This window comes from Cavia porcellus, unplaced genomic scaffold (assembly GCF_034190915.1).
Source record: "Cavia porcellus strain 051 isolate PalLab524CR breed Dunkin Hartley unplaced genomic scaffold, mCavPor4.1 scaffold_3, whole genome shotgun sequence".
Lineage (NCBI taxonomy): Eukaryota > Metazoa > Chordata > Mammalia > Rodentia > Caviidae > Cavia > Cavia porcellus.
The window spans coordinates 61,080,437-61,104,267 of record NW_026947486.1 but is presented as its reverse complement, the minus strand read 5'-3'; the positions used below and the strand labels follow the sequence as shown (position 1 = coordinate 61,104,267).

Genomic DNA, 23,831 nt, shown 5'->3' with positions numbered 1-23,831 from the left:
GTAAAACTGGTATTGAGATGTGTGCTACTCAGAAGGCCCTGGACTCAACCCCTATTATTGCAAAAGTAAAAGAAAGAAAGAAGAAAGTGAAAAAGAAAAAAAAAGATATCCAAAGTTTTTTTTCTAAATCTGAAGCTCTGATAATTTTAGTTTTATTGAATTTTAAAAATCACATATCCAAAAGAAAAGACTGCATAGTAACTAGTCTTTCAAAACTACTCTTTACAATTAAGTTTAAGATCAGTGTTAGGTGGTAGGACTTTATAGGTGCCATCTTTAACACACACTAGGTCGCTAACAGTATCTCTGTTTGTTTATTGGGTTCAGGGTCTCATTTTGTAGTTCAGATTTTCCTTGAATTCTCAGGGATCCTCCTGCTTTTGCTTCCCAAGTGCTGGGGTTACAAGAGTGCACCACCACAGTGTCTCCCTTTAAATAACATACTTTTTATATCGTTTTATGAAAGTTCTGGAAAACTTTCAGATCACATGACTAACTGGAAGGAAGCCATTTTACAACACCAGCCCCCAACGTGGTGGATCATGGAGCGCACTGAAGGAGAAAACGTCTATGTCTCAGAAAATGATTCAACAGTGGTTTCAACATCAGAAGAAAGGAGTGGCCAACCTCCCCAAATATCCGTTGACCATGGTGCTGAAATCGCATGCGACAGCAGTACCGAAAGGCCAGGTGACCAACACTCAGAAATTCCCATTGATCCATGTCCTCAAACTGATGTGGACAGCACTGTGGTTGCTAATAAAGATATTTCAGAAAAATTCCCCGAAAAGAAAGGTAGGTGGCTTTTCAAGTTCGTTCGTTTGCCCACAAGGCGAGGATTTGTTCTGGGAAAAGTGAACTGCTAAAATTTTGTATGAAACTCCTCAGCGACTCTCTGGAGTAGAGTGACTCCAGAGTAGGTGACTAGGAGTAGGTGACTAGGGCTGTCACTTTTAGTTCTCTTGCTTATAAATAAACACACACGTACACACAGAAATACCAAAGGAAAAGTAAATATAAGGAAAAGACACGCAAAAGACGTAAGATACTGAGTGCCGAGGCGAGGGGAGGGCCGCGTCGTGTTATCCTGCCCTGGAGTCCGGTGACTTAGTGGGTTTGTGGGCCCGCATATTTGTCGACAAGCGGGGTCGCCAGTCAAGCGGCAAACCGCTCGACCTGACGGGGTCTAGGAGTTCTAATAAACGTGCCTTATGAAACCCGCAGGCGGCCCGAAGGAGTCCCTGGGACCCGGGAACTCTCGAGCCCCCGAAGCGTCCCGCGGCGCGGCGCGCCGGCCGAAGCTGGAGGCGCCGGGCGGTCGGCGGGGCGGGGCGCGGCGCGGCGAGGCGGGGAGGGGCGGGCTCTTGCCGCCCCTACCTGGAGCTGGGTCGCCCGCCCGGCCGCCCGGCCGCCTCCTCGGCCGCGGGCCGAAGCAGGAGCACACGCGCTGTCCTCGGGGAGCTCGCCGGACAGAGGCGCCGGAGCCGGCCCGCAGAGGCGTTGCGGAGGGAGTCGGTGCAGGAATGGGTGAGCTGCAGTTGGAATGGGTGAGCGCGGCGGGCGGAGGGCTCCGGGCACGCGGAGGTCGGCAGCGCGCCTCGCTGCGCTCCTCAGCCCACCTGCACTGCGAGGTGCGAAGCCTGAGGCTGTTTGGGCGCCGCGGGAGATTTTCTAGGGAAGACCTCTGCGAACAGAACTTTTCCCTTGGAAGTTTAATGACCCAGAGATAAAGAATGAGCAGGGAAGTGGTTACTGCCGCTAAACTGCTGCCTGGAGCTATGAACTTGAAACCTCGGTCTCTGCCGATTTGGGCTACCTGAATCTTCAGGCTAGATGACTTTCTTCTGGCTAATTCCAATTGTAATTCTACTAAAGTGAGAAGGACTTGATGGTGAAAGGTGGAGAACGGTTCTGTTAATTTAATTAGACATCAGAGATAATGCCTGCTGTGAAAAAGTGTGTGCATTTCTTACAGTAAATACCATAGGGTCTTTGGAGACATGTAGATAACAACGTTTAAAAGTAATTAAAACGCATTTCAAGCAGGGTTTCGGCTTTCAACCTTCTCTCTGACCGGACCTTTTATTAGGGTGATTTACAAAGAACTTTTCTGAAATAGTTTCAGTTCTTAAGTTTTCTTCCATGAAAAAGGAGTTGCCAAGAAGGCAGTGATATGAACAAAATGCCCTAGTCTTCACTCTGCTGAGAATTCCAAAAGTTACTATTGATCTGATAAAATCTTGCTTCTGAGCTACTTCAAATAATCTGTGCTTCTGCTCTCAACCTGAAGTGTTTCCTACTTTCTCTTGTTAGGCATTGTGCCCAGCTCCAACTCTTTACTTTAAATTCTTTCTTATATTTACGTTTCCATTTTTAGATTTATATATGTATGTGTACATATGTATTTATAAGAAAAGAAATGACTGTCACAAGTAATGCATCTGGCATCTCCCACTGCTGACTTCTTTGATCTTTTAATACCTGATACTTTCTAAAATTATACTAAAACATTTATTTCATAAGTGGTGAATAATTTCACCCAAGTAGGGTGCCAGACCCACTTCTGTGTGTTAAAAGAAGGAACTAATGCTTTTAAATGAAATTCAGGTTCAAAACTCAGATCCCAGTTAATAGTTAAAAGAATATTAACAACTATATTAACTGAAAATTTTCACTTTAACTTTAGATAAAATCTCTTGCAACTTGGTGTATATCGTATTTTTAGGGCATAAAAAACCCTTGTCAAGTTTCATATGTAAACACTGTTTTCTTCAATATTTGACCAAAAAAACTTTTTAGAAGCATGAGTCCTGATACCTAAAATGTAAGCCACTGCAGATACATCGTTAAATGAATGGAAAATAAGATTATAAGTAAAGATTAACTTGAGATTTTACAATCCCACTTCAGGGCTTGAAATCAGTATGTCAAAGAAGTATCTGCAATCGCATGTTCTTGCGGCGTTATTTGCAATAACAAACTTACAGATCCAGCCTAGCTCTCCTTCAGTAGATAAATGGATAAAGAATACGTGGTCTGTATACACAGTGGAATACTATTCAGCCTTTTAAAAACCACAATTTTGTCATTTGTAACATGGATGAATATGGAGGACATTGTGCTAAGTGAAGTAAACCAGCCACAAAAACAGAAGAAAGCCACATATTTTCACTTGTATACATGGAATCTGAACTAATCAGACTCATAGAAACAAAAAAGTACAATGGCAGTTACTACAGGTAGTTACTACAGGGTGTGGGGAATGGGGAGTTATCGGTCAAAAGGTAGAAAGTCGCACTTAGGGAGTAAATTTCGGTACTACTGTTAGCTTGATGCATCTCACATTGTATACATATAATATCACTGTGTACTAGATCATTATATATGATGATATGGTCAAAAAGCCTACTAACTTGGATAACGATTCACTTTCATGAAAGTATTTTTTGAAATAAAAGGATCTGTCTTAGGGTCATTTTAAATAGCTTTTTAGAAGTATTTCAAATAAGTAGTTGTTTTGAGAATTAAATGAAATAATACACTGAAAGCACTCAGTGTATTGTGAGGTACACAGAATGCTAAAAATGTTAGTAATGAATAATTAAATCAAATTTTTTGTTCTATATTTGTCAGTGCTTCAGGAATGTAACTATTCCATAAAGTTGTATATACTCACATACATAGACTAGCTTTAAGAACTGGACTCCTAATTTTTCCCCAAGGTAGATAAGAGCTACCATGATGCTAGCTTCTATGACCCATCCCCCCTAGTTTTACATGTGCTTTAATAAAAATATTTTTGAAAGGATGTTTCATTACTTATATACATCAATTATATAGTTTGAATGTTACTCATGACAATTCCTTTCCATTCAAAAAATGATGGAAAATGGCAGGCTGGAGGTTGGATATGCTTGTTAGAGTCATAAAAAGCTGCTTACTTTAAGTACCTATTAGTCCCTTAAGGTGAATAAAATATTGAAAATTAAGCTTTTGTTTATATTAAGTCATCATACATTTCTGCAAGTGGTTTCTCAGTGACTTCTGCCTTTGGTTCGTACTCTTTCCCTGAAGAGGTCATTTAGATTGCTTACGTTGCCACCACTGTGTATTGAATTTTATTTCTTTACATGAGAATCTAAGAATATTATTAAGAGTAAATCATATGTTTTATCAGTTCTTAAGTCATTTCTTCAAATTACATCAAGTATTTTATATTGATTTGAAAAATCTGTACATATTTTCAGGGATAGAGATTTATAAGTAATCAAGGAATATCAAATAAATTATTGCTGAACTGTATATACATCATTCAGTGAGGATTATGGGGAAGAATTTGTATAGTAATTTAACCAGTACTACTAGAAGTGGTCAGCAGAGGGAGCAAGAGGAGTTTTTAGTAACTTCGTTTTCTTTTTGTTTTCATGAACTCAACAAGACATGAATAAAAGCCAAGATGAACCTCCTTATGAACTTGAAAACCAGTTTATATTGCGTCTGCCTCCGGTAAGAAACCTTTGTGTATCAGAGCAAATATCTGCAGACCAGAAGTATATTTCTTTGATTCTCTAACATTTTTCAATCTATAAAAATTCAGAACATTTGTTCCTCAGCAACCATATTCTATTAAGCAGCCCAATTCTAATATGTATCCTTCAAGCACAGTTTCTTTCATTCTGTGCATAGCACCTATTATGTGGGTTGAATTTCTGGCCAAATGGCCGTGACATTGATGGGTCCAATCACTTACCATTAATAATAGTTTGTTCCCTAAATAGCCAAGATTCTCCTAAAATTGCAGTAAAAATGACTGTCGTGATATCTCTTGCAAATTCATCACCAGGCGAGGTTATTAAAGTACATCTTGATATTGTGTTTGAATCTCTTCCCTGACTGATAACTATATTCAAGCATTATTTAGGAAGATACATATGGATGGATATTTGCCCAATTAAAGTTAATTAATATACTCAGTAAACTTTAGCTGAGTCTTTCCTTAGTGCCTGTAACTTGAGGGAAGCAGTGAGAGGCAGAAATGTAGAACTGGTAGATGGCACTAACTATATCTATTAAAAGACAAACGAATTTAGAGTTGGCTTCGTCCTAACTTGATGTATACAATGCGGTCTCTCATGGTACAGACACTGTTAACATTTGGGAACTACAATGTTTTATTTAAAGGAGTATTATGTTTGGTATATCCATTAACTGCTAAATAGATGATCCTGATATTTTGATTTAACTCCTTTTTAGGAACATGCTTCTACTGTCAGGAGCATAATGCGTTCTGGAAGTGTCACCATGAAGGATAAACTAAAAATTGACTTATCTCGTAAGTAGTTAATACCCATTAAGAAATCATTTATTAAAGGATTGTTATATGCTAAGCACGATACTAGGTGAAAAAGAACAGAATGTCTTTTTTTTGTCTTTTTCTTTTTTATCGGTACCAGGGATCGAACTCACAACCATACACTTGCAAGGCAGGTGCTTATGCCGCTGAGCTAAATCCCCAGCTCCATGAACAGAATATGTTAATGGACTCACAGTTTACAGAGCCTAGAATCACTTACACCTTTTTTTAAGGATAAAGGAATTAGAAATTTTGCAACTTGTGGTAATTATCACAGGGTACATAGAGAAGAACTTGGATATCAACTGTGAGATTTTCATTCAGTTGGTAATCTCCTGTATATAAGCTTTGTCATTTCTGAATGTCAAAAGGCATGATGAATATACCATTCATTATTTACAAAAATGACGCATCTATTTCTTTAAATAAATATTTTTTTATTTGCAAATTGTACATTTGGTAAGAAGTTAATACCTAAAACATATAAGGAGTTTACCTTAACTGCAAAAAACAAATAACCCAATAAAGAATGGGCAAAGGACCTGAACAGATATTTCTCAAAGGAAAACTTAACAAATAACCAATAGGTTATTAAAAAATGCTCAGCATCACTAATCAGGGAAATGCAAATTCAAACACTGTGATATATCATCTCACACCTGTTAAAATGACTTTTTTCAAAAAGAACAAAGATACATTTTGGTGAAGATGGAGAGAAAAGGAAACTCTTGCACATTGTTGGCGGAAATGTAATTTGATACTGCCATTATGAAAAACAGTGTAGCAATTCCTTAAAAAACTAAAATTAAAATACCATATGACCCTCCACAATTCCACTGTGAGAATATATCCAAAGGAATTGAAATCAGTGTGTTGAAGGGATAGGCACAATCCTATTTATTGTAACATTATTTCTAATAGCCCAAATATGGAATCAGCTTAAGTATTCATCATGAGATCAATGGGTAAAGAAAATGTGGTATACATACACAATAGAATGTTAGTCAATCTTAAAAAAGAGTGAAATTCTGTCAATGGGGGCCAGATGGATGAATCTAGACAACATTATGCTAAGGGAAATAAGCCAGTCATAGAAAGACAAGTAACATGTGTTCTGACTTATATATGGAATCTAAAAGAAATTGAATTCATAGTAGAGAATAAAATAATGGCTGCCAGAGATTGTTGAGAATTTGGGCATGAGAAAATGAGGAGTTGCTAGTCAAAAAATCCAATGTTTTGGCTAGTCAGGAAGGATAAGTTTTGATCTTTTTTGCACAGCAATGTAACTATAGTCAATAATGATGTATATTTCAAAATAATTAAGAGAGTAAATTTTACGTGTATTACTCCAAAAATGTGGAGTGTTAATTGACTTGATTTAATCATTCTACATTGTGTATGTGTGTGTGTGTGTATACATATATAATATTTTACTCTGTAAAGGTAATCTAGTTATGATTCATCAATTCAAAATGATACTAATTTTTAAAGACCCAAAAGCAAAAATAATAATGCTTTTGTATAAGGCTCACCTGCCTAAATCACCAAAATAAATAAATAAACAAACAAAAATAAAATTCATACTATTTTTTTTTTGAGGAAGGATCTCACTATGTAGCCCAGGCTGACCTCAAACTTGTGGTGCTCCTCTTACCTCAGCTTCCCAAGTGCTGGGATTATAGGTGTATACCACCACACCCAGCCTGAATTTTTTTAAATATAGAGAAGTATATAAAGAAGAAATCAAAAAAGAACCATAATTCCACCACTTAGCCTTATTGACATTTAAAAAATGAAAGGCAATATGAGTTTATGTTTATAAAATTCAAATAAAACAAAAACTCAAAAGCAGATAATAAAATTTTCCTTTCTCATAGTGTTCCAACCACAGTACCAAAACTAACCAGTATTAACTGTTTCTTGTGTTTCATTTCAGAAAAATTTTATGCATAGCTGTAGATTTTAAATAATTTCAGTTTTAAAAATTAATTCAGGCAATAAGTATTGAAACTATACATGATTTTTGGCATCTTTCTTATTCAGTTAATATTAGAAGAGTATACCTGAATCCTCTCTGTCAAAAGACATTCATATTTATGACATCTGAACAGGATCTAGATTTCAGTACATGACTGTTGCATAGGATTTTAGGCTTGTGAAACCAACTAGAGATTTTTTTTTTTACTTTTATTGCAGTATTGGGGATCAGACTGAAGCCTTTGCATGAGTGACATCCCCAGCCATTTTTTATTTTTTAATTTGAGACCAAGTTTCACTAAATTGCCTAGGCTGGTCTTGAACTTGTGATTGTCTTTCTTCAGTCTCCCAGAGTGCTGAGATTACAGGTGTGTGCCACCTTGTCCAGCTCCAACTGGAGATTTTACCTTAATACCCTTCTAGGACCACATCGATCTCTTTGAAAACACACATATATGATGACATGATTGAATGCTTCTAATAACAGAAATGTGTTTAAATGATTGGCATCTGCTTTTTAGGGTGAGATAAAACTTACTGCTTCCCTCACATTTTGTTCACTTGCATGACTAAGAAACTTAACTACTTTTGAATGGGTGACATAAGTTGGGACAAATGAGCTCCATATAGCCCCTTCTTTTCTCTGGGAAGTTACTCATCATGTAACTGTTTTAGCATTGTGGGTTTAACTAGAAGACTAATCTGTCCCACAAAAGTCTTCACTGTTCAAACCGTGGTATGTACCAAAAATTCTTCGGGAAGATGTCAACATTAATCTCTCTACTCCTAATTAGCTGATGGACGCCGTGCAGTTGTTGAGGTAGAAGATGTCTCGCTATCTGCTAAGCTGGTTGATTTGCCCTGTGTGGTTGGAAGTCTGAAAACTTTAGATAAAAAAACCTTTTATAAAACAGCAGATATTTCCCAGGTATGAATTTTTGTTTTCTGGATCTACATCATTCAAGGAATTTCTTCATCCTTCCTTTTTTCTTTCTTTCACTTGGATGACAGCCTGCCATTTCTAATTTCCAGATCAATTGTGCAGCAATAAAATGTCACATTTTCGTTCAGTGTTTGATCCTTAACTTTTTACTGCCACATTTTATTCAAACGGCTTGGAGTGCTTTCTGTTTGCCATTTATAGTGACTTTTATTAATTTAAAAATATGAGCAGCTGGGATCTTCTGAACTTTCTACAAACGGCTTCTTGTATCTCTGCTGTTGATGTCTTATTTCCTCTATAAATGAAAATGTTAAGATATATGTATTTTCAGCATATTCCTTCTGCAGTGGTGAACACTAGCTTAAAAACTCACGGTTATATGGTGCTGTTGGGAGAAAGAGGAGAGGGAGGAAGGAAGAAGGACAGAGACAGAGACAGAGATACAAAGAGAGGGAGAGGAGGGAGGGAGAGGAGAGGGAGAGAAATATAAGGAAGTATGAATGTATATTACCTAATACTTGTTTTTTTCTGGAAATGCCAGGATTTCTGGTAGTAATTGATCATAACTCAATAATAAAAAATGGCTGGGGATGTCACTCATGCAATTCGTGACCATAATTAGTTTTTTTGTCTTCGCTAAATGTAGATGCTTGTGTGCAGTGGTGGCGACTTCCCTTCTCCTCAGGAAAAACCAGTTACTTTTACTGATGCTAGTGTAACCACGAATAAGGAAAAAGCAGTAGACAAAACTTATGTCTGGAAGCATGGAAGTAAGTCACCAACCCATTGCTGATTATAGCCTGTTATATTTATCTGCTGAATCCTAATTTCTTCTGAATCAGTCAGTATCTCTTGCCTTGTTTGTTCAGCTCATAGATTCTTTTAAATGGGAGGAGACATACAATGAACCAGTGGCTCTGTATAAAATTTAGATAGATATTTGACTACCATGAACCATTCATGTTTCACCATGTTATATTTATTTTTAGTTACTCCACCACTTAAGAATGTGAGAAAAAAAAGATTCCGGAAAACAAAGAAAAAGGTTAGTCTCACATTTGTGTGTCTGCTGGGTAGATTAGAAGAGGATTATGAGTAGAAAGGAAAGAGAAAGTCAGTTGGGAATTAATTTGTTCACTCATTTATATGTTCAGTAAACATTTGTTGAGTGTGAGGTAAATGCCCAGCATTGTGTGCTAGCATTTGGAAATGTAGCATTGAATAAAAACCAACGAGATCTTTGTGGTTATAAGCTAGTTGTCATGGATCTGGAAGGAACATGAATTTGAAACTTCTGTTCATCCTTTTAATTTTCAATTGTAAGATCTAGTTTTAAAGTGAATCCATATAGAACCTGAAATTGGGAATTGTGCTTATATTCCTAATCTTACTGCAGGCTTGTGGAAACTTGGACAAACTGCAGAAGTACTGTGCTTTGGCTTCTTTGTTCAATTAAACATTTTTATTTTAAAATATTTATAGATTCCCATGCAATTTAGTTTCCTATGTCCAGAGATACAATTTTTTAAAATTCTTTTATTTATTTATTTTTTGGTACAGGGGATCAAACTCATGACCTTGCACTTGCCAGGCAGGTACTTGTGCCACTTAGCTGACTCCCCGGGCAAGATAACATGTACCCCTTCCTTTGTTTTTCCCAGTGTAACATTTTTACAGAACTACAGTACAATACCACAAACAGCATATCGACATGTTGTTGAGTCTTAAGAGTAATTTCATATTCTAAACACTACTATTTTGCCAGATAGTTTGCAAATATTTTGTCTCAGTCTATAGCTTATCTTTTTGTCCTGTTCATGGGATCATTCAAAGGCAAAAATCTTTAGTTTTTTTTGTCTGTTTTTATTTTAGACAGGTCTCACTAGGTACTGCAGGCTGGCCATCAACCTGCTTATGTAGCCTAGACTAATCTCAAACTGATGGTGATCCTCCTGCCTCGTGCTGGAATTACCAGCATGCACCACCATGCCTGGAACAACGCTTTTTAGGTTTGATGAGGTCCAATTTATGATTTTTTTCTTTTAAGGATTTTGTTCTTTAGTATGTTAAATTTAAGAAGTCTGCCTCATCCAGATTCTGAAGATTTTTTTTTGTTTTTTCCAGAAGTTTTACATTTTGTATTTAAGCCTATCTATAGCCCATTTTTAGTTAATTTTATAAAAGTATAAAGCTTAGTTCAAGGTACACTTTTTTTGTTTAAAGATGCCCAATTGCTCCAGTACCATTGGTTTTCTGTCCTCCATTGCACTTTTCACTTTCACCAAAAATTAGTTGGGTATATTTGTGTGAGCTTGTTTCTGGGTTCCTTATTCTGTTCCACTGATCCATGTGGCAATCTTTCCACTTGTATCACAATGAGATAGGTCTTGAAATCATAAGATTGATTGTACTCACTTCATTTTTCCTTGTCAAGACTGTTTTAGCAGGGCCAGGGGTGGTGGTACATGCCTGTAACCCCAACACTTGAGAGGCTGAGGCAGGATGATTGCCATGAGTTCGAGTTCAAGGCCAGCCTGAACTGCATAGTAAAACCTTGTCTCAAAAAAAAAAAAAAAAAAAACAAAAAAACAAAAAACAAACAGACTGTTTTAGTCATTCTGGAGCTTGTAAGCTGGTCTGTCTATACAAACATGGCTGGATTTTTGATAGGAATTACATTAAAACTAAACACCAATTTGGGGAGAAGAAAGTAAACATTTTTACTATTTTGAGTTTTCCAGTGTACACATTGCCTTCACTTAATGTTCTGTCAATCAACAGCATTTATTGGATGCCTACTGAGTGTAAAACTAAGTCAAGAATAGCTGTAGATCTCTTGAAGTTTTACAGAATTCGAGAAATTATAAAATACTTTTTATTATGTTTCATTTCATAGGTCACTGATTTCAAACAAATTGAAGAGAATAGCTTTACTGAGGTAGAGCAAGTATACTATAATTTCATCAGTTACCTTTAATATGTTTAATATCTAATTAGTTTCAAATAATGAGATAAATTATACAGGTTACTTCTAAGCCTTTCTTCTCAACTCTAACCTGTACTTCCATACACATACACTAGATTTAATTCACTAAGAAAGGAATTCATTATTTTATATCCTGTAATTCCTAGAGGAAAATATACAATTTGGTCCCTGACTGTATTCCAATCTTCTTTTTTTCAGATTTGATAGCCATTCCTTGGGAGTCAGGATTCACTTTTATCAGCAGTTGTTTATAAGATCTTATTTCCCATCAAAATTTTAATTTTATTCGTGGCATAATGACTTGGTTGCTGTGAAGATAATTGTCCAAAACTGGATTCAAGGGATAACATTTAGCTAAGACCCAGTTTTTTGTAGGAATATCTCTAATAATAAAAATATGAGGAAATGAAATCTGGTAATTTATATATTTAAATCAAACTACTTCTGCATAACTGATGAGTTGTGATAGCTCTTTGTCATATAAATTATGGCAAATAATTAATAACTGATACCTAAAGATTTAACCTTTAAAAGATATTTTATCATAAAGCTGCACAATGAAAAGATTAAATGACTCAAATAATTTTTAATTGGGAAAAATAAGCCAACTGTATAAAATATAGACCATAGTAAATATTCCTTCATAAACTATATTACTTAAAATAGAGCTTTAGTTGGCTAAGCAATTAATGGGGCCTAATCATTTAAGCTTGTTTGTTTATAGGAAAAGGGCATTCCTGCAATACACAGGATGCTAAATAACACTATTGATATTTCTTCTTACACTTTGCTTCAGTACATTGAATCACCAGATGTGGAAAAGGAAGTGAAGAGATTGCTGTGTTCAGATGCTGAAGCTGTCAGTGCCCGTATCCTTTGACCCAGATATTTTCTATAGTGTCTGTTGCACTCCATATGCATGTGCTAACAAACTTAACTTCTGGTATTTGTGTGCCAGTTTTGATGTGTAGAACTTAAGACTTTTCTCAGAAATCTTACTTTCTAGCTAGGAACAGCAAATACCTGTAATAAATATTGTTTACTTGTATAATTCAGTATAAGGCACTTCTCCACACTAGGAATAGATACAAATGACCAAAAATCATACTAAATCAAAAAGCAATTTTAGACAAAGAGCCTCCTCCCATTCAACACTGCCTTCTTCTTCTGAATTTTTCTTGACAGCTCCTTCCTTTCAGGATGGGAAGTCATTGCTGATGATGAAACCAAGGAAGTAGAAAGTCAAGGTTGCATTGCAGGCTTTCCAGTATCCCCAGGAATGAGTGGTTATAAGCCAAGTGATACCTCATCAGGTATTTTAATAAAGGTTGAGCAAGGGCTTTAGATGGAGCAAGTGTTGACTGAAGGTCAGAGATCCTTCTCTATAGACTCACCGAAAGAGGTCAAAAACCGAAAGAGGGGGCTGGGGATTTAGCTCAGCGGCATGAGCACTTGCCTTGCAAGCAGGCCATCGTGAGTTCAATCCCCGGTACCGATTAAAAAAAACAAAACAAGACAACAACAACAATGACAAAAACAGAAAGAGAATGACATTGCCCTTTACACTTTTGTTGGTCCCCAATACTTTAAGGGTTTTAGATTGGAATTCTAATTTCCCATCCATCCCTAGTACTCAATTTCCTGTGGATTCTTAGATTCTCTAAACATCTTGGTCATTGAATAAATGAATGAATGTTAGTGTTTTGTATATGCTGTACTTGTTTCATGAAGAGAATAATCTTCCTGTAAGAAAAATGATTTTTAAAATTTGCTATTTATCCAGTCAGTTTGAGAGCAAAAAGTATAATTGTTTCTGAAATGAGAAATATTTGCAAAACTTCAGACATTTCACTTTCCTCTTACTTAAAACCAATAGAGTACGATATGCTTCGAACCATGTTCAGTGATTCTAGTAGTAACACCCATGATGAGGATGAGAATGAAGATCAGGAGGAGGAGGAGGAGGAGGAGGAGGAGGAAGAGGAGGAGGAGGAAGAGGAAGAGGAAGAAGAGGAAGAGGAGGAAGAGGAGGATGATGATGACTTTGAAGAGACTTTAGAAAGGGAGCTACAGGCCAAGATCATTGAATATGGCCAGCATGAGACAAAGGAAAGTGTCAGTTCAATAGGTAAGTCAAAGAAAAAGACAAACAGATGGGATGAGGTAGGTGGCAGTGCTAAAGGCTTAACTGCTTGTGTGTGTGTGTGTGTGTGTGTGTGTGTGTGTGTGTGTGTGTTTGTCGTTTTAAGACAGGGTTTCACTATGAAGTTCAGGCTGGCCTTGAACTTGCAGTGATTCTCCTGCGTCAGCCTCCTGAGTGCTGGAATTACAAGCAAGCTCCACCACACCTGGCTAAGGCTAACTCTAGATACACATAAGATTCAAAACTAAATTTGAGAATTTCTTGCTCAGATGTAGAGTTTTACTTGACTTGCGAGCCTACCCATTAGTTTAAGCTGTGTTTAGATACATGAAGTCTTTCTCTATCTCTTTTAGTTATGGAAATTCAGAAACATATTCATTATAAGGAGAAAAAGCTCCAAGATATTAAAAACAAAGCACAAAGACAGAAGAATATCATGAGAAAAGTGGAAAACATGACCCTCAAGGTAAGTTTTTGTTGATTGGTATTAAGAAATCCTGATATTTTACTTTCAAAATTTCATCTTTGTGTTTTTACTTAAGTCATCTCTATGCAGTATTCTAATTCATTTATGAACCCAGACACCACTTACAAGCCTTCAATAAAATATAGTTCTATCTTATTGTACCTAAATACTTTTGAACATGTAATGGAAGCTTTTTTGGTGGGGGTGAACAAATAATTTAAGATAATAATTGCCAATTTGGGGATTTAACCTGAAAATAGGATATAAAGAAATGTACATTATCTCATTTCATCTTTGAATCCCTGAAACAAATGCAGTCACAATTACTACTTTGTAAAAAATACTTGAAACTTGAAGTTGGTAAAGTAATTTACCAAAGACTACAGTGAATAGTGGGACATAGATTGAACCAAGTTGTTTGTACCAAAATGTATTTATTTCAGTAAAATGAATTTATTAATTTTAAACTTTACAGTGCATGATTGAACAAGAATAAACATCTTGGTTTATTTTTAGCAATATCTGTTTAAGACCTTCAGTGATTTAATGAAATAAATCAGACACACAAGTTTGAATATCACATGTTTCTCATGTATGAGAAACTCAAATGAGAAGGAGCAAAACAGAAGATGGATACTGGGAAATAGAAAGAACATATTCAAATGGGAAAGGAACAAGGGAGTGGGAAGGATGCGGGAAGGAAAGGTAAAGGGATTTTTAAAAAGAAAATGAAGAGAAAGAATGAAAACAAAGCTTTGATATGAGGAGGGCAAGAAGGGTTGAAGGGAAGGGAGCAGAATGGGAAAAAAGAATTAAGACATATTATGTACAGATACAATCCTCTATGATCAATGTGATCATTATGAATGGCAAAGATATACTAATAAAAATTTTTTAAAAAACAGGGTTTTTTTGTCTTTTTCCTTTTTTATCGGTACTAGGGATCGAACTCACGACTGCCTGCTTAAAAAGCAGGTGCATATGCTGCTGAGCCCCCTAAAAAACAGTTTTTTTAAAAGCCAGGCGTGGCAGCACATGCATGTAATCCCAGCACTACGAGAGGCTGAGGCAGGAGGATTGCTATAAGTTTGAGTACAATCTGGGCTCTAAAGTGAGTTCCAGGCCAGCCTGAACTGCATATTGAAACCCTGTCTCAAAAAGACAAAAAAACAGGCAGCAATATTCTTAATGTCTCACTAGCAGGAACTCTTTTAAGAAGTCTGATATCACAGATTTGTTCTGCTGTTTTAAATGAAGTTTGCAGACTCGGATTTTCCTTAGCACTCGTTTACCCATAGAAGTGAATGGAAGAATAGTGTATAAAGTGCAATTTATAACTGCAAAGTGCTAGAGCTCTCAGTGTTGGGGTATAGACTAGATACAGGATAGGGATTCTGGCTCTGTTATCTGTAAAGTCTGCCTATTTGAAATACTTATTTTCCAAGTGCGCGAGTATAAGGGCTCTATAAGTTAGCCATAAGTTGTTACTCAGCTTTGTTGAAAAGCAGGAGATGACAGTATTCTGTCTCATTAGATTGAAGTCTAGGTTAGAGGTATAACTGATATCACAGATTTGTTCTGCTGTTTTTAAATAGAGGTTCATATTTTAGTTTGTATTCTTCTACCCTTAGAAGTGAATAGGAGTTCATGAAGTAAAATTTGAAACTTCAGAGCTAAAGCTCTCAAAGTTTGGATAAAAGCTAGATATATAGAATAAAGTCTGAATGTGTTCTGTTTAATGTCTGCCTGTCTGCAGTACTGATTTTCACAGTGCATTTTCATAAGGACTACATTATGAATAGCAGTGTGGCCTATTAGGTTCTTATCAGCTCTGTTGAAAATCAGGAGGCAGCAGTGTTCTGAATTTATCACTGGTAAAACTCTAGTTTAGAAGTCTGATCACAGATCTGTTCTTTTGTTTTGAATGCAGATTTCAGGCTGGAATAATCTTTGCCATTCTTCAATCTATAGAAGTGAATGGAAGAATAGTGCATATAGTGCAGTTTGTAACTGCAAACAGCTAGAACTTTAAGTTTGTGGGTATATATAAGTTAAAGGGAATTGAATCTGACTGTTCTCTCTGGATTGTTTTCCTATCTGCCATACAGATTTTCAGAGTGCATGTGTATAAGAGAAACTTCTATAAAAAACAAAGTTTAACAAAAACAAAATGTATGTTTAGGCCATATTTATTCCCTCCATGGTAGAGCCCTTATATGGTAGTAGTGTTAAATTAAGCCTACAGAAAGAAATTCCAAAGCACCTGAGGAATTCTTTGTCAGATTTTATTTTTTGTAGAGCAGTGATTATCAAAGGGAAACAACTTGAAGTAGAGTTACACTCACTTTGGGGGTTGTCCTTTAGAGTAACCAAATCTAACAGATATGGGTACATCCTAAAAGATATAGATATCAGTATTACTATGGTTGCTGTTGCATGTTGCCTTAGTGAAAAGCAGTGATATTCTGCCCCAGTGAGGGGAAACTGAGGAAGAATCAGTGCCAGGTTCCAAGCCAGCTATTTAAGGTTATCACAACCAAAGTAATTTGCAATAATCTAGAAATAGTTATCATGAAGATATTCCTACCACGTATTTTAAGGAAAGAAAAAATACTGTGTAGAGTGCATAAAATCAAATAGGACAGCACTATTCTTAGTGGGTATTTTTATATTCCAAGCCCTTTAAAAAGAATAACTGACAGTTTTCTTATATTTCAAATTATTTGACAAACTCTGTCTCCCTTGGTTCTCCCTTCCTCAGCATTCATCTTATTAAACAATTTGTTTTCCAGAACCATTTAAGGTCTGTGCTGGAGAATCTTAGCATACAAGAAAAACAAAGAAATGTTCAGGTAAGAAATACATATTTTAAATCAGCCAGAAAACATTTTCTATAAAGAATCTCCCATCCCAGAAAGGAAGAGATTATATGTATATATCTATACACACACACACATATATACATACATGTTTGTATATTTATATATATACCCGATAGACAACTGTACGACTAATCTCTATAAGTTCAATAAGAACAGTTTATTGTTTGATTGATCATTTTTATGCCTAAATCTTGTAATCTGAACAACTACTTCTAAGATAACAATATGCAATATATTAACTAGTGTTAATTTCCTGTTTTTGAAATTCTGTATCATTTCTATCCTTTTTGTTTTATTTTTAAAATTAAAAATTAAAAAACCCTAATTATTGGCTGTTCTGTCACAGAAACAGTGATGAAAAAACTTCTAAAAGAGGGTGCCACCAAAAAAAAGAGCAAAAAAGTTAAATAAATAAAAGAGAGTAACACAGTAAATCAAAGTCTTTGTGAAAATTCACTCACTCAGTAGTAATTATTAAATGCCAGGGACTGTGGAGTGAAAAGCACTGGATGTAGAGTTGAATAAGACAAATATAATCCTTTTCCTCACGGAGCTAACAGTCCAGCAGGGGAGAGTGACAGTAAGAAAGTTATTATACAAATGTAAGCTCACAAATTGTAAAAAGGTGTTCTGGAGGGAAAAAAATCATTAATGCAGTTGGCATGAGGAGAATCCTGAACTTAGTTGGGTTATTATAGTAGAGCTCTCTGAGGAAGAGTTATTTAAGTCTGGAGATGAAGGATGAATACGGGTAAAGTGGAATGAAGAGCCTTTTGGGTCAAGCACATGCAGTGGGAAAGAACTTGGTCTATCTGAGGACATCTGAAATTATTTAAAGCAAGGAAGAGAGTAACAAGGTTGGAGAAGTGACAGAAACTATAATGTATCATTTCTCATAGCCTATTAAAAGGAGGATGGGTTTTAGTCTTAAGAGCAAAGGACACTCTTCAGAGTTTAAGGCATAAAAATCACATCTAATTTAATCTTTAAAAATATCATCCTAATTATTATCTGAAAAATAAATTGTAGGGGAGAGTAGGAATAAAACCAAAGAGGCGTAAGAGATTTCCTTAGTTACTTTTCTTGTTGCTGAGACAAAATACCTAATACTCAAAGTTAAAGAAGAAAAGTTTATTTTGCTCAGTTTGTAGAAATTTCAGTCCATAGGTAACTGGCTGCAAGGCAGGGCAGCATGGCAGAGGGACATGGCAGAGGAGAAACAGTCTAAGGTGTGGCAGGCAGGAAGCAGCCTACCTTCTTTTCCCCTTATATTATATCCAGGATATAAGCCTATTGGTTGGTGCCATCCACACCTAGGTTGGTGCTTCCTATTATCCATGCCCAGAACTAGCCTAAGCCATTCAGTGGACTAATGCTGACTATTCATTTATTACACACCCTTAACCCATATTCACATACCCTAGATCCAGCCACCTCCCAAAGCCCCATCTCTCAAAGCATGAGGCTTTGGTGAAACATCTGGAGATGCGCTATAACAGAGATGATGGTAATTTAGATTAAGGTAGCAGTAATAGAGATGGAAAGTATAGACTTTTAAACTGCAATTAAAATGTGATGCTTATTTGTTTTTCATGGTTCTGAATATGGAACCCAGATCCTTGTGTATGCTAGGCAAGCACTCTACTACTGAACTATATCCCTACCCCTAAAATATAACAGCTTTATTGAGATATATTACACATGCCACATAATTCACCCAAGTAAACTACATAATCCAGTGGCTTTTAGTATTTTAAAGAGTTGTGAAACCATCATCATAGCAATTTTAGAACATTTTCATCACCCTCAAAAGAAAGCTTGCACCCATTACTGATTGCAGTCATTCCCCATTTCATCTGAACTTCTCCCCTGCTACCCACAGACAGCCACTAATCTGCTCTATAGTAATCTACTACCTATACATGATTCATACAAGAAGAATCATGTGTGGTCTTTTGTTCTTGGCTTATTTTAATTAGAAATGTTTTCAAGGTTCATCGATTTTGTGGCAAGTATCAGTCATCATTCCATTTAAGACTGAGTAATACTCCATTATATGGATATACTACATTTTACTTATTTATGTACTGATGGACATTTGGACTGTTTCTACTTTTTGGGTATGGTAAATAATGCTATTATGAATAGTTATATATGAGAGAATATAATCTAAGGATTTATGGACTTGGGTTAATTGCTTGCTGATAAAAGAGAAATAAATGTTAAGGATATATGCCAGATCTAACTTGAGTGACTATTATCCAGAGCCATAGGAGAGTACACAGAGTGAAAAGAGACAAGAGTAGCATGAGATAAATGAGGGTCAAGTAGCTGTACAGAAAATGTATGCTGACTCCAGCCTTATATTGTTATAGGTAATAATTTTAAAGACAGGAGTTCGTGTTATGAGGATAGGCTTAAGGCACTGCTCCCTATATCCCATCCCCACAAGTTCAGAGACGTGCTTTTTTTTTTCTTTATCCCAATACTGGGGCTCAAACTCAGTGCCTTAACACTGAGCTTCATCTTCAACCCTTTTTTATTTTTTTTAACTTTTGACACAAGTTCTTGCTAAGGCATTGAGTTACTAATGCTGGACTGCAACTTGTGATCCTCTTGTCTCCCCGAGTACTGGGATTATAGGGTATACTACCACACCTGGCTCAGAGGCATTCTTATGTTCTATATATTCCCTTCTTCCAAGCAAATCACTTATCCAAGGACTGCTTATAAACAACCAGATGAAAAGTTAATGCCAAGATTGTTTTAGTATTCATCAGTCTTGTTTGTTTTTATACAAGTAGGTAGTGCTGAGAAGTGCCATTCTGAGCATAGAAATGTAGCGAAAACTTTATTTACTTAAGAGTCTTATGTTAGCTCTTTTATTCAACATTGATGTATTGGTTGTCTTCTTGAAGCTAGGTTCTTCAGGGAACTTTAAATGCTTATGATGCTGTCTGCCTTCAGTTGGGCAAAAGCTCATGAGAGAAGCAGAGATTTAAAGAAATGAGAGCTCACTTTTGTCTATGAAAATTAGAGAATACTTCAAGAAGAAAATAGTATTTGCCTGTGATTATAAAATATAGGTAGAGTTTTAATAATGAGATAGGGAAAGGAAAGCATTCTATGATAATGTAGTATGCATACAGGCTCAGAGGTAGTGATGCTTGACTAGAGTTTAGATTTTTGGTGTAGATCATAATGAGCCACTACTCTTAGCTTTATCTTTAAACCTAGAGAGCCACTCAAGAAGATTTCTTCATCACAGTATATTGATAAAACTAAGAACAGGGAGAGACTAGTAAAACATGCAAGTGATAGAAGGAACCAGAATTTAACAATTGATTGGATTTTTTTGTTAACTTTCCATTGGCATAACGGATACCTCAGATAATCAAATCACAAGATAAAAGGTTTATTTTGGTTTACAGTTTTAGAGGTTTCGGTCTATGACCAGTTGGTCTCTTTGCTTTTGGGCCTGTAGCAGCAGTATATCATGGTGAGGTACATGTGGTAGAGAAGCAAAAAGAAGAAAGAGAGGAAGAAGCCAGGATTTCACATTTCCTTTAGAAGAGATTCCCAAAATGACCGAATTCCTCCCACTAGGCCCTCCTTCTTAAAGGTTCCATCATCTCCCAAAGGTCCTTTAGCATATTAGCTTTTGTTTTGGGGACATAATCCAGATTTAAACTGTAGCAGATTTGTAGCAAAAAGAGAGGGTCAAAGAGAAGTCCAAAGCACAGATAAATGGAAAATGCTGTTGCACTAACTGAAACTAAGACAACACCAAGAGGGTTTTGAGGGGGCAATGATGACTATAGTTGGAAGTACTTCTGAAAATTAGAGATCAGAGAAAAATTCATACACAAATGATTATTGAAGACATGAGGTTAGTTGAATTAACCAGGTTGACTGTTCAGAAAGTAGTGTGAACAAAGGGAGCATACCTTTAGGGGGAGGTAGAAGAAAGAGCCCACGAAGGAGAACAAACTGACTCAGTTGCATGGTCAGTTGGGGTCAATCAATATCTGAGTGAAAGGCCTCGAAACTATTGCAGGTAGCAGTTGGAGGTGTTTGGTACGTGTTGTGCAGCACAGAATTTTTTTTATAAGTCTCTTTTCCTTTCACTTCAAAGACAAAATCTTTAATGGTAAAGTGACCTAAATTGAATACTAAAAAAAAAAATAATCTTTGTCTAAAAGACAGTATATATGTTTCTGAATATTATTGTTCACTTACAATTTCAGTTTTAAGAAGTTAAGTCCCATACCATAAAAGATCATAGCTTCTGATTTAGAAAGCATAAGTTAGAACATCACCAGGTTGGAGACTGGTTGGGTCCCTGACCTGATTTCTAAGGTGTTTCATAATGTAGTAAGAAGCAGAAGACAATACTTAGTATAAGAACCAATGTGTTCATTGGGATAGAGAATATATTGTCTTATCTTCTGACACTTAGAATATGGTCCAATCACCCTTACCCTGACAGTGATGTGACTTTGGATTATTCTGCACAGAAGCGTAGGTTTTTTTTTTTTTTTTTTTTTTTTTTGAGATAGGATCTCACTATATGGTTCAGGCTGAGCTCACTATTCAGCCCAGGCTTGCCTCAAATTCACAGCAATCCTTTTACCTCAGACTCCTGAGTGTTGGGATTACAGGCATGTGTCACCATGTCCAGCAGAAGCATAGGTTTTTAACTGCAAGCATATTCAGTTTTAAAAACATCCAATTTTAAGACTTCCTTTTAGAGGTTTTGCTTTAAAAAGGACAATATCACTGCCATAGCATTTTGTGTATTCTTGACTGTTCTTTGGAACATTTTAAGGCTAAGATAACTTTATAAATGACAAGTGACAATTATTCTTTTTTGATTCATATAAGTAAATTTTAAGTGACAGAGTTTAACTTAAGATTTCAGATCATGTACTGGGGATTTAGCTCAATGGCATAAGTGCCTGCCTGGCAAGTGTGAGGTTGTGAGTTCAATCCATAGTCAAAAAAAAAAAAAAAAGATTTCAGATCATGTTTTTCTGCACTTTCTTACAGATCATTTCCCTATATGAACAACTGAACTATTTCCTGAAGAAAAGAAAGGAGAGCTTTCAGCCTGGCATATAAACTTTGGATTCACCATCCAGACTAAAGGCTAGAGGAAATTATGTATCTTTTTGTCCCTTTGGTTGCCTCAATTGTATATTTTCTCGAATGGTTTTTTTTTGCTAGATAAAACATGTTAGAAGTTCACACCTATGTAAAAATAGTACTAAAGCTAGTAGATTTAAAGACCTCACTCAGTGATGGACTCTGCTTCTCTTTCTCAATTTTAAAATTCTATCAATTGTTTTAGTGATATGGTGCCATCAGGTGACTCAGCCACGCTTTCCAAAGGTAGACCTTCTTGCCTCAAAGGCCATATTACTGGTTTTCATGTATTTTAGCTTTTCCAAACTCTTCTGATTGTTTTAAGTATTTCCTACAACACAGAAAGAAATCAGTTCATTTCTGTCATGAGCTAGGACCTGTCACAGTGAATTTAAGTGCCTACCTGAAAGCAGTTAATAATAGTTTACATTCTGTCTTTGTTCAGGTGATAGGGCTGCTTTCTTGCTCAGGAATAATTTCTTGCTGCTGATTTGTTCAGCCATGCATTTTGGACTGTGATTGGTTGTTATTCATGAACAATTAGAAGAGAGTTGAAAAACTTCGAGCTGTTATTCTGAGCCTCCCATTCTAATCCCATCATAAAACTTTAGGAAAAACTAGATACCTGTAATGGCTATGACATTTATTTAACAATCCTGAGTCATTTTGGAATATTTTTCTTTTCATTTGTATTATGGTTTTCTGGTTTGTATTCCTTAAGCAATAAAGAAATTATTTCTTTTAAGTGGATTGCTATCAACTTTTTTGGGGCAATGTTGAGGATTCAACCAAGGCCTTTTACATTACTTGGTAGGCAAATGATTTATCATTTAGATAAGTCCCCACCCTCTAATTGCTGCCAATTTATTAAACTGTCTTTACAGTGATCACACTCATATCTAAAAAGAAACAAGCAATAAACTCTGTGTCTTGGTCCATTCAGATTGCTGGGGAATTAATGAGCAGTAGGAATCTATTGGTCATGGTTCTGGAGGCAGAAAAATACAAAATCAAAGTGCCAGCAGATGCAATATCTGGTGACTCTATCTCTCCCATAGATGCTGTTTTCTTGTTGCACCCTCACGTAGCAGATTATCTCAGGCATTTTTATAAGGGCACTAATCTCATTTATGAGGATAACCCTCATGACCTAATCACCTCTCAAAGGCATCACCTATTAAGATCATCACATTGCTGATGATGTCTCAACATGACTTTGGGGGAGATATATTTAGACCATAGCATAGCATTTTGATTAGAAAATGACAAGGTACTATTAGCACTGAAGCATTCTTCCAAAGCGTTCTTAGAATTAACTCTCATGAACTAAGCAAATGATCACATAACCATACAACATGGGGATTTGGAGAGAAGAGATATAGAGAAGTGATACAAATGTAGCTTCAGTGTTTGGACTGAGTTATCACGTTATAGGCTGGCATCCCAGCTATGCCTTCTACGAGTCCTTATAGCTCTCTTAGAGCTTCTATTTCCTCATTTATAAATCAAAGGTGATAATCACAAAGAGGACAACTTAGGGTTTTCTGGAAGTAGCCCAGCTAGCCCCAGGTCTAGTTTCAAATGACAAAAATTGGTGCTGCTCTACAAAATGCATTTACAAGTTCTCTCCCCCACTTTTTTTTTGTTTGGTACTGGGTATTGAACCTAGAACTACATCTCTCCACTTTTATTTTGAGACAGGGTCTCACTATGTCACTATGTTGCCCAGGCTGGGACTGGACTTGTACTACTTTTGCCTTAGCTTCCCAGAGTGGGATTACAGGTGTGTGTCATTGAACTAGGCTTATGCAGCACCTTTTATTTATTTTTGTCTTTTATTCTTGAGACACAGTCTTTCTCTGCTCAGGCTGGCCTTGAATTCACTTTGTAGCAAAGGCTGGCCTCAAACTTGTAGCAATCCTCCTGCCTCAGC

General features: G+C 36.3%; 1 protein-coding gene across 1 annotated transcript; it reads left to right on the top strand.

Annotated features, from left to right (window-relative positions):
* The first annotated feature begins 524 nt into the window (after window positions 1-524).
* Taf7l (TATA-box binding protein associated factor 7 like) lies at window positions 525-22,637 on the top strand. Its single transcript, XM_063246186.1, has 12 exons — window positions 525-795; window positions 4,439-4,506; window positions 5,254-5,332; window positions 8,128-8,261; window positions 8,923-9,046; window positions 9,266-9,321; window positions 12,059-12,131; window positions 12,462-12,575; window positions 13,139-13,390; window positions 13,759-13,871; window positions 16,664-16,723; window positions 21,803-22,637. The coding sequence occupies exons 1-12, from the start codon at window positions 543-545 to the stop codon at window positions 21,872-21,874; spliced, it is 1,398 nt and encodes a 465-aa protein (XP_063102256.1). The 5' UTR covers window positions 525-542; the 3' UTR covers window positions 21,875-22,637.
* Window positions 22,638-23,831: the final 1,194 nt, after the last annotated feature.